This window comes from Ctenopharyngodon idella, chromosome 8 (genome assembly GCF_019924925.1).
Source record: "Ctenopharyngodon idella isolate HZGC_01 chromosome 8, HZGC01, whole genome shotgun sequence".
Taxonomy (NCBI): Eukaryota; Metazoa; Chordata; class Actinopteri; order Cypriniformes; family Xenocyprididae; genus Ctenopharyngodon; species Ctenopharyngodon idella.
In genome coordinates, this window is record NC_067227.1 from 12,642,215 (window position 1) to 12,660,282 (window position 18,068).

The window sequence follows — 18,068 nt, forward strand, 5'->3', positions numbered from 1 at the left end:
CTACCAAAAGAGTGCATAAAGGGGAGTTAAATTGACCCGTAATAATTTCTTATGGAATTCTGACTCAACACAGTATTTTTGGATACATATTTGTCAATAATAATATGTATTTTCTTAAAACTTTATGGAATACTTGAAAAGCTTTTATTTTGCTTTTTATTATACATTTTTATTTATTCGCTGTTGACATGCAGAAACATTACATTCAGTTTGCGCTAATGTATATTCTTTTAAAGTATATTATTTTCATAATAAGTATGGCTAAAGTGTACTGCTTTTTCACAGGGCTAAAAGGATTAAAAATGAAAACAAATCTAAATCTTACTGTACGCTCTGACCTAAAGTTATTTCCCACTATGTAAAACGTGTCTTCAATCATATATTGCAACATTTTAAACATGTCAGACATCTGGAGATGGGGAGTTGTATGTCAAGTGACAATGATTTACTGTATCTGAATCATGTATGGTTGCATACTATATTATATACCACATAGTGAAGTACAGTATACAAACATTACATTGTGTGTTAGCAAATTCAAACACAGCAACTGATTTTAGAAAGTTTATTTGAACTATTTTACACAAATAATGTGAAATTTTACACATACTGTAAATGCAACATACAAAACACTGTAACTCATCCAGGAGTAATCATACATAACCACTTATGTTGAGTGACTACAAACTTAAATATCTGGGGATGATAAATCTGAGGTTTATAATATGAATACTGTACCACAACTTATTCTTGAAAATATTTACAATAAGAATTTAATATTTTACAAAATGTTAAAATAGCGAAAATAATGAAATTTACATAACATTTAACATCCCACCCCCCAAAAACTGATATTACGTTGCTGTTAAATGATATTACTATACATTTTGTGAATCTTGAATGTAAGAATAAACATTTTGGCATAAAGCTGTGTAAAACCATTCAGGTTACACTTTATATTTGTTCAGTATCCTTAACTGTACCCCTATTTACAGTGGTAAAGGTTTGGGGACTGGTAATGAACTACATAAAAATGAGACATGCAAGTCCTTAAACTCTTTAGTTGAGGGTAAAAATATACTTTCAAACAATGCTGAGTCAGTTTAGCACCTTATCTCAATCATTATACCAATAAAGAAAACAATGTGCTCATATAAATGGTCTATTTCCCTATTTACCAGGCCCAATTAAGAAGACGCCCACCGCGTCCAGAATTTCATTGGCCAACAAAGTGAATATTGTAGGTCAGCTGATGGCCATTGTCCCATGCATACAGCACCTTATCTTTGGGATTGTAGTCCACTTGGGTCACAAAGGCGTACTTATTCGTGAACGGCAAACGTGGAGTGGCCTCCGTGTTGGTGTGCGTATCGTAGGCGTACGAAACCTCGCCCTCTTTCTGGTTGTAGACGTCAATGGCGTACAGCACGCCACACACGATGAAACAGTTTCCGTACGAGTTGCGCTTCAGCCCAGTCCTCCATGTTGTCTCCTTCTTCATAGAGAGGTCGCTTGGGTCCAGCTTGCTGATGACGATGACTTCGTGTTGCGAGTAGTCGTAATCCAGCGCTGGGTAGATCACCCAGAGGCCGCTCTCGTCTACGGCGAAATCGATGTCTGAATGGCCTCGCCATTTCCAGGGCGTTGTGTCCTCGTAGACCGCATCATGAAGCTGAGTCCAAGCTGCCACGTAGCGCATGCGCAAGTCATATTTGATGATGTTTTTGGTGAAGGCTCTGTTATAATAGAAGGCACCGTTGTAGACCACATGACCAGTTCCTATCCAGTTGTAGGGAAGCTTGTAGAGGTTACTCCAGCGACCTATGATTATGAAGATATTCAAAAAATCTTGATTATTTGTTATACAATTTATTATTACAGGGGTTGGACAATGAAACTGAAACACCTGGTTTTAGACCACAATAATTTATTAGTATGGTGTAGGGCCTCCTTTTGCAGCCAATACAGCATCAGTTAATCTTAGGAATCACAGATATAAGTCCTACACAGTGGCCAGAGGGATTTTGAGCCATTCCTCTTCCAGAACAATGGCCAGGTCACTATGTGATGCTGGTGGAGGAAAACATTTTCTGATTTGTTCCTCCAAAATACCATAAAAGAGGCTCAAAAATATTTAGATCTTGTGACTGTGCAGGCCATGGGAGATGTTCAACTTCACTTTCATGTTCATCAAACCATTCTGTCACAAGTCTTGCTGTGTGTATTGGTGCATTATCATGCTGATACACGACACCCCCTTCAGGGTACAATATTTGAACCATTAGGTGCACATGGTTCCCCAGAATGGTGTGGTAGTCCTTGGCAGTGACCTGCCCATCAAGCACAGTAAGAAATGCCATGGCAGAACTCTCTGGGCAGAAACAGTCCAGGTGTTGAAACTCTTTGGGGCTTCGCCACGTCGTAACTCCCACAGATGTGGGAAATACAGTGAAGGTGGACTTCTCAGAGAACAATACATGTATCACATTGTTCACAGCCCAAGATTTGCACTGTTGGCACCATTGAAACCAGTATTTGGCAATGACATGGGTGACCAAAGGTTTGGCTATAGCAGCCCGACCATGAATATTGACTTTGTGGAGCTCCCAAGAACAGTTTTGGTGTTGAGGACACCAACAGGAGTCGAGGTGCACATTTAATTCTGCAGTGAGTTGGGCAGCTGTGGTTTTATGTTTTTTGGATACAATCCGGGTTAATAGCTGGACATCTCTTTCAGACAGCTTCCTCTTGCATTGACAGTTAATCCTGTTGGATGTGGTTCATCCTTACATGGTGGGATTCTGACATTACCCTGAATACCATAGCTCTCGATACACCACAAAGTCTTGCTGTCCTGGTCACAGATGAGCCAGCAAGATGAGCACCATCAAATTGTCCTCTTTTGAACTCTGATATGTCTCCCATTATGTTGTGTGGATTGCAATATTTTATGTACTAACTATGTGCTTATTCAACCTTCACACTTTGGTCTTACTGATAGAATGTAAATTTAGTGAAGACTGGCCACCAGTAGTGCATTTATAGGCATGAAACCTCCAACACTATATTGGCCAGTGTTTCAGTGTCATTGTCCAACCCCTGTAGTCACACAAAACAGGCCATCATGGATATTCTCATACTTATTCTCAACTGCATTCAACTGAAACCATTATGGGGGAATTTACTCTCTGCATTGTTTTAATGCCTGATTTACTAAAGAAATTATACAAATCAGTAATAAAATTTGTTTATGAATCAACATCTTCCTGGAACAACATTCCAATCAAATAATCAGATTTGAGGATTTGAAATTTACAGTTTATGTTTAGGCTTAACAACCAAGGTTAGATGCTTCTACTTCAGTGTTATTCACCTCTCATTTCCCTCTGATTTTAGGGATAACTTATGGGTAGGGTTAGGTTTAGGGGTAGGGATATAGTTAGGACTACATTTTCAGACAGGAATGTGTTCCTGGGTCAACATATTTTGTTGATCCTGGAACAACGTCTAACTCTGCAAAAATCAGGATGTGCAGTAAACAAGCCCTGAACTACCACTCAAAAGTAGCACAGTTGTTTAGTGAATTCACCTCTTTTTGTTTAGCTCTTTTTACCTTGTTTGAAATTCTCCAGGTTGCGGAACTCCACCAGGTTATTGCCGTAGTAATAGTTTGTAACATAGATCTTGTTGTCTTTGGCCACTGGGTCTTTCATCCAGGCTCCTTCATTCCGTCCATAACTGTGATGCTTCTCTGGGATCTCAACTGAAGCAAGGGTGCCCTCACAGTCTAGAGATTTACCTATTCAAATAATAATTTTTAAAAAATCCATTTAAATCATTCTAATATGCTGATTTGAAGTATTTTTTCTTATTATTAGTGCTGTCAAATCGAGTAATTGCGATTAATCGCATCTAACATGAAAGTATATACATACATATCTATACATATATAGCGATTTCAAAACACTGCTTTGAAGCTTTACAAATCTTTTGTTTCGAATCAGTGGTTTGGAGCACAAAATTCACATGATTTCAGTAAACGAGGCTTCGTTTATGTGATCCAAACCACTGATTCGTAAAGCTTTGAAGCAGTGTTTTGAAATCGGCCGTCAGTAGATAGTGTTTAAAAGTCGTTATTTTGGTTTTCTGGCACACAAAAAGTATTCCCGTCGCTTTATAATATTAAGGTAGAACCACTGTAGTCACATGAACTGTTTTAAATATGTCTTTAGATCCTTTCTGGATCTTGAGAGAGGAAATGTCATTGCTGGCAATAGAGGCCTCACTGAGCCATCGGATTTCACAAAAATATCTTAATTTGTGTTCTGAAGATTAACGAAGGTCTTACGGGTGTGGAATGACATGAGGGTGAGTAATAAATTACATTATTTTCATTTTTGGGTGAACTAACCCTTTAATTAACCCTTTAATAAGCTCAAAAGAACAGAATTTTAACTTATTTATATATAAATAAACTGTACCTGCTTTATGCAAGTGTGTCTTTCCTCCACTGCCTATTGGTTTCTCTGGTGCTGGTGATGACAGGGTTGAATTCATGATGGCCACATCACTAGTGGTTGCTAGTGTGGTGCTTGTTGTTGTCACAGAAAGTGTAGTGGTGGTTGTTATTGGTGGTACAGTCGACGTTATTTCAGAGGCTTCCAAGACCTTTTTGTCCTCGGTTTGGTGGCCAGTGTGGGTTTTGGCTGGGTTTTCTGAAAACAGCAGAAAGAGAAAGACAGGGAGGGTTTGAAATGAGGATTACAACTCTTGGCCTAAAGTTTTACCCCAAGCATTTCAGATTCCTCACATCAAAAGAATTATTAATGAGATGTTGCACTCGAAGAAACTTCCTGCATTGTAACCCAGTCTCTGCCTGCAATGCTTGGATTCGACATTCCTACACTGAGCCCATTTCATCTCATGCCATGTACAACAGATCTCCGTAAGACAATGTCAGTGGAGAGACCCTAATCTGAGCTTTCTCTTCCTGCACTGTGGGAGCGTCTGGAACATTAAACATGTGGACATGAGCGCAGGAGAGAGGGCCAGACATAAGTACATCAGATATTAATACACACTCCATCACTGTGATCTGTCATTCAAGGACACAGGGCCATTACTGTAATAGTTTTGGACACCTCAATAAACGTTTGATTATTTTCACTTCCCTGCATGTCACTGTTTTATATTTGATTCTGGACAGCATTGTAAATGATTTCCTGCCAGTGGAAAGTTCTTACTGATATTGCTGATGAAATAAAGAAATACAGACCAGCATTTCACTAAAATAACTAAAGTTTCTTACCACCTCTCAAGAGATGCATTTAAAACAAGAGCAAAACTTATAAAACGACTATACCGTAGATTTCAGGTCCAGATTCACGAGAAGGAAACCCCTTTTCCTAACCAAGGGCTATACTGGTGTTCACCATTACTAAAGTGTTTTAACAAGAAATAAAATATAAGAGGTAAGGGATTATGGAGGAATTTTATAGAGGATATGTCAGAGATCCAGTCTCACAAGAGGTTTGTGGAATATAAATAATAAAATGTTTCTCTCAACTTTCTGCTTGTAATGTTTTATGTGCAGGTTCGCTGTTTCGTTCTCATAGCCTTGGGTCACAAAAAGGTACAGGTGCAAACAACATGTCCTAAATCTCAGCAAAGCAGTACATAAATATGAGGTCAATCAAAACTACCATCCTCAAGTCTCTACGATGTTCAGGTATATTGAAGTGTTGTACCCATTTTATCGCCCACAGTAAAGCCAGCTGCTTTTGGCTCTGGTAGAACTATACTGATGTGGCTTTCAGAAGACATTAATTGAATACAGATGTGATGTGCACGTCTCCATACCTCTCTCTCCTCTCCCTGCTGAATGTGATTCAGAGTCCTCTGTCTTAGACGCTTTGTAGAATGTGGTCCCTCTGATGACTCCCTTCTGGTGGATTAAGGTCTTGGTTTTGGTGGTGGGGTCTGGCTTTCCAGGTTTTGATGCTTTAGCAGGAGCCTCATTCTTGGTCTTGGCAGGTTTCTCTTTAGGCTGTTTGGGTGGAGGTTTGACAGCTGGGGGTTTCTTGTTGGGTGGTTTTATGACCTCCTTGGACTTTTTACTCTCTGTGCCCTGGAATCATACAGTTTTGAATTACAAGGCTGATCTTGTGCAATTGTGTGTGTTGGAGAAACTGTGTGTTACCTGTGCTTTACTGTCAGAGGCTGCGTCTTTCTGCAACAGCTGTAGTCCCAGGCTGGAGATCTCTTTCTTGATGCTCACCATGATGTCGGAGTAGTTCTCGTAGCGCTTTAGCTGATTAGACAGATTCACTACACTGTCTCTCACAAACTCATTTTCCCTGGTAAGGTTTGTCTTTATGGTCTATGAAGAGATTATCAAAATAGTGTCATAGTTCTGGCAATTTTCTTGAAGGTTTCACATACAAGTTTGATCAATCAGATGGTTACCTCTTCTAATGTGTTCATCTGAGACACAACCTTGTTCATGTAGGCATGGACCTTCATTAGATCCATACTGTACAATGTTCCTTCCAGAAGATCCACCATGGAATGGAGCTAAACACAAACAGAATAATAAAGAATGGTTGTTTGAGTCAATATGATATTCGATATGAAACTACACTGAGTATTTATATCCAGAGAAATATATATATTGGCATGGCTCTTGGACACTGCTGTGTTAAGCACTGTGGGCAGCATCTGCATCATGCTGCTGATTACCACAGAAAATAATTTTGACTCTTTCAGTTTGGAAAAACAAACTAATTCTGTCAATGTGTTTTTTGTTAGTTTTTACCAGTTGAATGGTTAAAATGATTTTCTGTTGTAACCAACAGCATCTGTGTCATGCTTTCCATTAACAGAAAATCATTTTGATTCCCAGGAGAGCTTATCTTTTGTTTGCACCTCTTACAAATTCAGCTCTAAATATCTAAAAATGTCAAAGTAAGGCCTAAACATCTTTAGAAAATGCCAGATTCTAGGTGTATATGACTTTCTTCTTTCTGATGAACACAATCGGAGATATATAAATAAATATCCTGACGCATCCGAGCTTTATGATAGCAGTGAGCGGGATCAACGAGTATGAGCTGAAGAAAGTGTCTCCATCCACATCCATCCATCATAAATGTGTACTCTACACGGCTCCGGGGGGTTAATAAAGGCCTTCTGAATCAAAGTGATGCATTTGTGTAAAAAATATATCCATTTTTAACAAGTTATGAAGTAAAATATCTAGCTTCCATCAGACCGCCTTCCATATTCAACTTACGAAGAAAGTGTAAACTGACATCGCATCAGTTAAGCTTTTTTTTTTCCGTAAGTTGAATAGGGAAGGGAAGTTACTTCATAACTTGTTAAATATGGATATTTTTTTACACAAATGCATTGCTTCGCTTCAGAAGGCCTTTATTAACCCCCCGGAGCTGTGTGAAATATGTATGGATGGATGTGGATAAAAGCACTTTCTTCAGCTCATACTCGTTGGTATCGCTCATTGCCATTATAAAGCTTGGATGCATCAGGATATTTATTAATATATCTCTGATTGTGTTCATCAGAAAGAAGAAAGTCATATACACCTAGGATGGCTTGAGGGTGAGTGAAGCTTGGGGTAATTTTCATTTGAAAGTGAACTAATCCTTTAAGGTCTGGACATCTTAAAAAAATGCCAAATTAAAGCCTTAAAGGGTTAGTTCACCCAAAAATGAAAATTCTGTCATTTATTGTCATTTATTTTTGTTTAAATCCGATGGCTCCGTGAGGCCTACATAGTGAGCAATGACATTTCCTCTCTCAAGATCCATAAAGGTACTAAAAACATATTTAAATCAGTTCATGTGAGTACAGTGGTTCAATATTAATATTATAAAGCGACGAGAATATTTTTGGTGCGCCAAAAAAAACAAAATAACGACTTATTTAGTGATGGCCGATTTCAAAACACTGCTTCAGGAAGCTTCGGAGCGTTATGAATCAGCGGTTCGGAGTGCCAAAGTCATGTGATTTCAGCAGTTTGGCGGTTTGACGCGCGCTTCGAATCATGATTCGACACGCTGATTCATTACGCTCCGAATCTTCCTGAAGCAGTGTTTTGAAATCGGCCATCACTAAATAAGTCGTTATTTTGTTTTTTTGGTGCACCAAAAATATTCTCGTCACTTTATAATATTAATATTGAACCACTGTACTCACATGAACTGATTTAAATATGTTTTTAGTACCTTTATGGATCTTGAGAGAGGAAATGTCATTGCGCCCTACGTAGGCCTCACTGAGCCATCGGATTTAAACAAAAATATCTTAATTTGTGTTCCGAAGATCAACGAAGGTCTTACGGGTGTAAAACGGCACAAGGGTGAGTAATTAATGACAGAATTTTCATTTTTGGGTGAACTAACCCTTTAACGGTAACGCCCTTAAAGCCAATAAAAACGGTAAATGAAAAGAAGTTAACCTTCATAAAATGTCGATGACCAACCTCAAGTCAAACTAAATATATGAGCTTTTTTATTTAAACTTATTTTATATTCATTTTGCATTTTTTTTTTTGCTATACTGTTACTAAAATGTGTCTAAATACTGTTTAAAACATTACTTTTTGGACTGATTGAATATAAATTTAACAGATTTGTTGAGGTGGTGGTACGATCCAAATCCCCATTTCAGTTCTTTTAAAAAAGTACTTCAGTTTATATCCTACTGGTGACTTAATGCCAAAAATTTCATGTATCTGGAACACTCTTTTAAAGGAAAGCTCTAAAATAAAAATGCTATTTAGATTCAAATACAGAATCTAGTCAAATACCAAAATCAAAAGAATTACACTTTTTTTAAAAAAAATTTTTTTTACCTTGAGTAGTTCAGGAGCTTGTTTCCTGAGTTTTTCTGTTCTCCACTCATTCTCACAAGGGTTGAGTGAGGAGGGAGGAGCCGTGCAAGAACATTTACAGTCAGAGCCTGAGCTCACCGTCTCCACAGTGTAAAAATCATCCACTCGCAAGCTTCCGTCACGGAGCCTCGTGCACGCCTCAATACTCAACGGTCGCATCACGCACTTACAGCGGCAGTCTGAACCCTCAGATATCATCTTGACAGGCTCCGGCTCACCAAAAATCTGACAGAGATAGACAATGTGATAAAGTCAAACGTCAAAGAAAAAATATAAAACACATTTACGATAAAACTTTAGTTCAAAAGTTTAGGGTCGGTAAGTTTTTTTAAAAAATGTTTTTGAAGGAAGTCACTCTTGCTTACCAAGGCTGCAGTAAAACAGTAATATTAAAATATTAAAATTATAGAAATATTATTACAATTTAAAATAACTGTTTTCTATTTTAATATATTTTCAAATGTAATTTATTCCTGTGATGGCAAAGCTGAATTTTACCACTCTTAGCAACGTAAACTGTATGTTCTCAATTGATATTGTTCATTGCTGTTTACTGTATTATGTAGTGTACTGTATTGTGAGAAAGAGATCGATTGAGCGAGTTTATTACCTGCATTCAGATTTAGCATTTTCCTTCAGGTCAGTCCTATGTTCATAATAAAAAAACTGTTTAAATGTCCGATGTATTATCTTGTCCTTTTAACATTTAAGGGGTTTTCCATGACTGACAGCGGTAGTCAAAGCATTTGTCAGTTGCGTCTTGTTCCGTGTTCACAACAATTCAGTCTTTTCAATGTAAAAATCTTCACTACTGACTGGCACACTCATAAAGACAGTCTCTGCCGCCATCTAATGGCGTAATAATGTCACTTTTGTTACTGTTCATGGTCAGGGACTATTTTTTCTGGCAGAAGGAAGGCTTTTAGTAAGAGTTTACATCATAAAAGTTGCATTGTTACATATTTTTGGCTTCAATATTTGTATTGTGTGGTAACTGTTTTATAAAAGCAATAAGGTACTTGAGGCTAGTGCTGCTCGTGAATAAGTCACGGCTGAAGGTCGCTTTGCGTCATGCCTAACAACGCTCTTCAGCCGTGACTTATTCACGATACAGCACAGTCTCTCTTACCTTATTGCTTACTTAAATGACTGTCATATTCATATAATATGGTGTAAACATTTATATGTTTTTTTATGGAATTATGTGAAGTACAATATATGAAATACTTCTTATAATATCCAGCCTGAACATGAAGATCAATATAAATCCTTCAAGAGTCAACGGAATGACACGTGATGCAATTGCAAACAAAACAAGAAGTTTAACCCTTTCACGTCCCTCCTCAATCATCAGATTAAAGTCTTTCTGCACTTTAATTTACCTTGAACACCGTAACAGACTTCTGAACCCTGACAGGCTTGAACCCTGGTGCTCTGGAAGTGATCAGCCGTTACACTTTGGCCTGTGAGGAACCCACTAGTGAAACTTTACCAAGCCCTATAACACTTGCCCACAATTTGAACTCCCTACCAGACCTTCATAAACACATACTTTTACTTGATGGGTCTGTGCTATTTTATATATGTTTAAAGTCTTATCTGAAGTACCAAGTTACACAAAACACAAAAATCTATCTACATTTTATGAATCAAAACTACTCACTTTGGAGATGATACAGAAAACTACTCTTTTCTCTCTCACGCACACATCTGTTGTCAGTTAGCGCTAGCTTTTACCATGGCACTGGCTTCGAAGACAGCCTGGGGCTTGAGATTCCCATAAATTCAGCACAGTGATGGGACCTGAGTGGATTTGCACCTTCTCCCATAAACAACTTGTTTTTAAACCACATCCTGCAGCACTCACAGTTTGACAGAACATCTCTCATTTCTCAATAACAGCCTTGCATGACATCCAGTGAGATACATGTGAATATCATTTACAGAGTATGTACTTGCGCCATAAAGCAATAATTGGATTGATATGATGCATCATGAAAGCCAGGTGTTGTTGAATATGGAGGTTGTCCATATATGGTACCGCGCTCTCGGAGACGTCGGCCACATGTACTTCAAAAAGCTGAGGAGTTCTTTGTCTTTGTAATACCTGCCTGTCTCTGACAGCACCAATAAATCGAGCTTCATGAACAGTAGCAGTAAAAGCAAAAGGAATATGTGAAGCCACAGGGGCAGAACCCACAGAACGGACAAATGCGCAATGATGACATACTATTAAGGAAGAAGTAAATGATGCACAGATGTGCTGCTTTTTTCTCAGACTGCCAAAACAACTTGCTGCTTTTGAGTATGTACTGAAGACATGGTTGTAGGAATTATCTAAAAACTTACAAAACCTTATTTCCTTGGCTCATGAATATGAATTAGGTTGCATTCTACTGATTGACAGAAGCTCTGCTTTGTCTTAAAGGGGACCTATAATGCCTCTTTTACAAGATGTAATATAAGTCTCTGGTGCCCCCAGAATATGTCTGTGAAGTTTCAACTTAAAATACCCCACAGATCATTTACTATAGCTTGTCAAATTTGCCCCTATTTGGGTGTGAGCAAAAACACACAGTTTTTCTGTGTCCCTTTAAATGCAAATGAGCTGCTGCTCCCGGCCTGCTTTCCAAAAGAGGGTGGAGCTTTAACAGCTTGCGCTTTGGTTGCTCAACAACAACAAAGCTGGAGAATCTCACGTAGCCAAAATGAGGATTGTCAGTAACGTGCTCAGCCTTACATTATTCAAACCGGAGTCTGACACTGATGGAGAGACTCAGGAAGTTACAACTTTTAGAATGCATCTGGATGTTTCTGAATGGTTAGTGGATACATTTATGTAGTTCTTGTGGAGTTGATTCAACTCATCGACTATCATATGCCGTCATGTTAATCTTTTGTGCAAATCCAGCATTGAATTGACCCTCGTTTGTCATAACTTTGCTGATGTTGTTTATGCTCTAACAGCAACATTACACACTAACTAAAGTTAAAAAAAGTGAAATCATAATCAACCACCCCTTTAAAGGGACAGTCCACCCAAACATGAATTATTTACTCACCCTCATGTTGTTCCAAACCTGTATCGCTTTCTTTGACTGTTTATGTCTATACAGTGAAAGTCAATGGGGTCCAAAATTAGTTTGGAACAACATAAGGGTGAGTAAATGATGACAGAATTATCATTTTTGAGTGAACTCTCTCTTTAAGATCTCTACAGTCTCAAGGACTAGTGCATCCTTTCTGGTTGGAATTAATACATAAAGACAGTATGACCCTGCATAAAAGTCAAAACACTATGACCTACTGTATTTGATTGACATCGGACTCCGCCTCCATCTAACAGTGGCCTTTTTGCTCTCTGACTGTTTGCCCAAAGAGCTTAGGCCTGTCGTCTATCTATACTGAGATTTAGAGGTCTCTATAAATGCCTAGCCATAGCACATGTGGAACTGCTTACAGGCAGTGAAAGATTTCAGCCTTTCAGAAATTCTTCATTATAAGATATGCTCCATCTTTGAGACATCCATTTGTCTGATCTCGCACTGCCACGTAGTCGGGTATAATGGGTCTAAAGGCTTCGCGGGGTAAAAGGAGTTCTTGGGATTTTTTCTCTCTCAAAACAATAAATAGCAACAAAAGACACAGAGATTCCCTAAACACCTGTTTGTTGTTATGTGCTGTAACATTGTCCTGATCCATGAGGTCATCATGTGCGATGTCTAAAGGTTGTTTATGAGGGAATTTGAACATTTCATCTATAACATACATTATGAGACAAAAGCTTGAAGAAAAAATGCCATAAAAACACTGAAAGAAAGAATAATAACTACTTAAGAGGTACTGGTACAGCATTTGCTGACATGTTTTTGTTGTTGTTGTATGTACATAAATACTACTTAAGAACTTTTAAGAACTTTTTTGTCCATTGCTCTTTGAATTTTCGGTCTACATCATTGTCTTCTGTGTATCAGAATAATTCCTCTTGTCATCGCATTCATGATCATGATGTCCTTATTTGCACATATATTTCATTTGAAGAAGATGTGATTAAATATATTTCATACATGGTGCTTAGAGCACTAGAGTATGTGAAATATGTCCATAAAAACTTTTAACAGGCTTACTCCAGTCCGTATATGATCTTTGATCCGCGTTGCGAGTGTTGTTAAACTCATTGCGGCGTTCCGTGCTGAAACCGCTTATGTTATTACATGTTGTTTGAATTCTCCACTGTAATGGGATCTCATGCGTAATACAGCGCAGTGATTAAGAGTTAATTCTCATGAATAAATGCAGAGAAGCGCTCAAGAACCGTATGACGTAGATTTGTGCCGCTCCAGCCCCAGCAGCCAATCACACACTCCGGAGGCATGCTTCTACATCAGATTCAGTGACGTTGCTTCGACTTTGCTTTTCAACCCGGAAGAACAAAATTGTTAGGAAAAATGCAAAAATAACCAATTTACACTTTTTGGTTAAATTTATGAGTGTTTTTAGTGTCTTCACTGATGTGCAGCCTGTGCATACCTGTTCACATCTCAAAAAATGTGTTTTGGGGTTTCATGATCCTTAAAGTAGCTTAGCGGCTGACATCACGTTGCATCGTGTCAAAAGCAAATAGAACCCATTATAATCACGGACGCTGTCTACACTGGATACAGTATACAGATGCGTGTTCAGTTTCTGACATACTCCACTCCACACGCGGGACAAATGGAAGAGTAAATGGAAGCATAAATGAACGTTCACTTTGACGCACCCTGTTTAAACAGCTCAATTCTGTAGAGACTTCAGAAGGATACCAGCGTCAGGAACAAGTGGATGGTTTATTTTTAATGGCGTCATGGATTGCGTCGGAGGATTACATGCTTGTTTGGAGAATTTGATTGTTTTGTCAGCACGGCACATTGTAATGGAGAGTTCGCAAAGAAACTTTAGTTGACAGATGAATCAGTCAGCTGTATTTGATCTGACAGCAGCTACATTGCAAACCGTAAGGAAACGATTTCATAAAGCTTTGTCTGTAAATGAAGGTTTTATATGGATAATGTAACTCACATGCAATAGAGAGTGGGCGTTGATACTGTTTCCTATGCAATGGTGTTAGCCAATCATAACAGTGGCCATTTACTGACAAGCTTTAAAGGATCCGCCCCTTAAAAATGAATTATTTTAGACAGAGGGTCAGAATGAGGGTTGAAAATAATGGTTTTTCCATATATATATATACACACATATATATATATATATATTTGTTTGTTTGTTTGTTTTTATTAACATTATAAGTGAACCTCAAAGAACATGGATGGAAAAATCCATGTCACGACCCCTTTAATATTTATTCAAATTGAGCTAATCCAATATTCAATAAAAAATTAAATTCATACCTTTAAATCATCATTTCCTTGTGAAGACTTTCATTATGTAGTTCCATGACAACCACACAATAACGCACACAGGGTGCCACGCAGAAACTGGGCTACTGTCAGCTTGAAGTGGAAGGATTTAATAAAGCTTTGCTGTTCTTTTGTTTAAGCTCAGACTGATAGGGGCTGTTAAAAAGATTTAGTCTGACAGTAATTTGCCAAACTTCTCAAAAACACATTTTATCCTCTGTTAAAATTACCTTAGAATGGCTAAACGAGTTAATTAGGTGAAAAGTCTTGCAAACACTAGCAAACATACTCTCTCTCACACACTCAGTGTCTATAAGGCCTAGTGGGCTTTGACAATAAGAGCCCTTGTTAACTGGAATGAAAGAGTGTGTTATGGTCATTTTGGTGTGTGCATCAGGCATCAAGGCATACTCAGTTCTTTGTAGGCTCTACATAGCTTCCCAAATACTCTCTAATACATGCACATATGCATTATATCTAGCACACCATTCAATGAGGGAGTGTTTTTAGTAAAGTTCATATCTTGATGATGAAAAATGACATGGAAGTAAATTAATGACAAATGTCTTTAAAACTAAATAGCATGTTGAATTGCACTAATTGAAAAAAAAATTGTTAACATTGTGTTAACTGCTTGCATTTGAATGCATTGTATTTTCAGGGTTTGCATTTTTGGGGGCAGAATTTTTTTTTTGTTTATTTCAAAGACATTTGTCGTTATTTTCTTCCATAAAAATGAACTACTGCGGAGCCCTGCACATGACATGCAGGAAGAAATAGTAGGCTTAATTGTGCGCACAATTTACTAATTAGTTCCCTTGATTTACTAAATCATGCGCATGATTTATAAATTGAGGGAACAAAATAATAAATCGTGCGCACAATTTAGCAAAACGAGGGAACAAAACAGTAAATTGTGCGCACGATTTAGCAAAAACGAGGGAATTAATTAGTAAATCGTGCGCACGATTTAGCAAATCGAAGGAATAATTCAGTAAATCGTGCGCACGTTTTAGCAAATCGAGGGAACGAATTAGTAAATTGTGTGCACAATTTAGCTAAATGAGGGAGGGAAACAGTAAATTGTGCACACAATTTAGCAAATCGAGGGAACGAATAAGTAAATCGTGTGCACGATTTAGCAAAATGAGGGAAGGAAACAGTAAATTGTGCACACAATTTAGCAAATCGAGGGAACGAATAAGTAAATCGTGTGCACGATTTAGCAAAATGAGGGAACAAAACAGTAAATTGTGCGCACGATTTACGAATTAGTAAATCGTGTGCACGATTTAGCAAAACGTGGGAATTAATTAGTCTGTGCATGATTTAGCAAATCGAAGGAACGAATAAGTAAATTGTGCGCACGATTTAGCAAAATGAGGGAACAAAACAATAAATTGTGCACACGATTTACGAATTTGTAAATCGTGTGCACAATTTAGCAAAACGAGAGAATTAATTAGTAAATCATGCGCAAGATTTAGCAAATCAAAGGAATGAATCAGTACATTGTGCGCACAATTTAGCAAATCGAGGGAAAGAATAAGTAAAGTGTGTGCATGATTTAGCAAAATGAGGTAACAAAACAGTAAATTGTACGCACGATTTAGCAAAACGAGGGAACGAAACAGTAAATTGTCTGTTCCCTAAATTGTCTGCATTATTTATAAATGAAGGGAACAAAATAGTAAATCATGCGCGCGATTTAGCAAAACGAGGGAACAAAACAGTAAATTGTGCACATGATTTAGTAAATCGAAGGAATGAATCTGTAAATCGTGCACACGATTTTGCAAAACGAAGGAACAAAACAGTAAATTGTGCGCACGATTTACGAATTAGTAAATCGTGTGCATGATTTAGCAAAATGAGAGAACGAATTAGTAAATTGTGCACATGATTTATAAATCGAGGGAACAAAATGTTAAATTGTGCGCACGATTTAGCAAATCGAGGAAACGAATAAGTAAATTGTGTGCACGATTTAGCAAAATGAGGGAACAAAACAGTAAATTGTGCGCACGATTTACGAATTTGTAAATCATGTGCACAATTTAGCAAAACGAGAGAATTAATTAGTAAATCGTGCGCAAGATTTAGCAAATCAAAGGAATGAATCAGTAAATTGTTCAAGATTTAGCAAAACGAGGGCACGAAACAGTAAATTGTGCGCATAATTTAGCAAATTGAGGGAACGAATAAGTAAATTGTGTGCACGATTTAGCAAAATGAGGTAACAAAACCGTAAATTGTACTCACGATTTAGCAAAACGAGGGAACGAAACAGTAAATTGTCTGCATTATTTATAAATGAAGGGAACAAAATAGTAAATTGTGCACACGATTTACGAATTAGTAAATCGTGTGCATGATTTAGCAAAACGAGAGAATGAATTAGTAAATTGTGCACATGATTTATAAATCGAAGGAACAAAATAGTAAATCGTGCGCACGATTTAGCAAATCGAGAGAACAAAATGTTAAATCGTGCGCACGATTTAGCAAAACGAGGGAACGAAACAGTAAATTGTGCGCACAATTTAGTTTTTTTTTTTTTAATAACATGTGCGAGGCTCAGTAAATACTAAATTAACTGTCCAATAAGTGTGCATTAAAATGGGGTCTATATCTCACAGATTTAGGTCTAAGCAACTAAAAGAACAGCATTCCAACAGTTACAGGTCATGCAAACAAACACATTTGTTATCTAAACCTGCTACACTGACATATGGTCTAACTGTACCAGTGTTCCTCGATCTGACCAAACATGGAATGGGCTACTATCCTGAGATAAGATAGTTGTTTTTCCAAAAATACTTGGCAGGAGCAGTTGTCAACATTGGCCGTTTTCCCGAAAAAGCCTCTTAACCTAATAACCTCATGCCTGAAGTAGTTCACTCAGGTTATGAGTCTGATCTCTGTTTCAATGAGGTGTTGTCAATGGCCGGCTCATCTTCTTCCTTTAATCTAGTGCTTTGAAACAACAATAAAGCAAGTTTATGGCTAGAATTCAAGATGATCCCACACTTAAAAAAACACGTGAAACTGTCTAGAACATTCTGAAATTTCAAAGCTACATTTCTTTGATGTGCATCAGGGTCATGGTTCATATTAAGTTTGCCTTCATTATTCTGCTAAGAAAATAAAAAAAAATAAAAATAAAAAAAGCATTACTCCAGTCTTCAGTGTCACATGGTCCTTCAGAAATCATTCTAATATGCTGATTTGCTGCTCAAGAAAACTTAATATTTTTTATGGAAACCATGATTTTTCTCATGATTACTTAATAGAATTGAATTGAAAGTTTAAAAGAACATTTATTTGAAACAGAAATCTTTTGTAACATTATAAATGTCTTTACTGTCACATTTGATAAATTCTTGCTGAATACAAGTATTAATTTCCTTAAAAAAAGAAAAACATTTGAACAGTTGTGTATATATTTTCTATGTATATGTATGTATGTATATATATATATATATATATATATATATATATATATATATAACATGATGAATCAAGGACATGGCAAAAGAGTCAACACTAGCATACCAAGACAATCTAATCCCTGGGTTAGTTGAGAGTCTGGATGGCATTCCCGGGGTCAGAAAAGACGGTCAACCCCTATTATAAATGAAAACAAATAATAAATCAATGTAGTAACATATCCTAGCAAAACATATCACTGTAGAAGTATTGTATTAATTGAATCAACTACAGTTATCACAGCCTTGAAGACACTTTCTCATTTAGAC

General features: G+C 37.4%; 1 protein-coding gene across 5 annotated transcripts in view; it reads right to left on the minus strand.

The window, feature by feature from the left end:
* Positions 1-551: 551 nt before the first annotated feature.
* Positions 552-18,068, minus strand: part of olfml2a (olfactomedin-like 2A) — a 28,544-nt gene continuing 11,027 nt past the window's right edge. For 4 of the 5 annotated variants that reach the window (XM_051902066.1, XM_051902063.1, XM_051902065.1 and 1 more), the window contains 7 exons: positions 8,873-9,136; positions 6,466-6,573; positions 6,200-6,379; positions 5,860-6,127; positions 4,482-4,715; positions 3,614-3,799; positions 552-1,821 (listed from right to left, as the gene is read on the minus strand). In XM_051902066.1, coding sequence (XP_051758026.1) covers positions 1,217-1,821; positions 3,614-3,799; positions 4,482-4,715; positions 5,860-6,127; positions 6,200-6,379; positions 6,466-6,573; positions 8,873-9,109 — 1,818 coding nt within the window. In that variant the 5' untranslated portion in view covers positions 9,110-9,136 and the 3' untranslated portion in view covers positions 552-1,216. Of the gene's footprint in view, positions 1,822-3,613; positions 3,800-4,481; positions 4,716-5,859; positions 6,128-6,199; positions 6,380-6,465; positions 6,574-8,872; positions 9,137-17,865; positions 17,886-18,068 lie in introns of those variants that run through there. The other variant, XM_051902064.1, reaches the window with a different exon arrangement.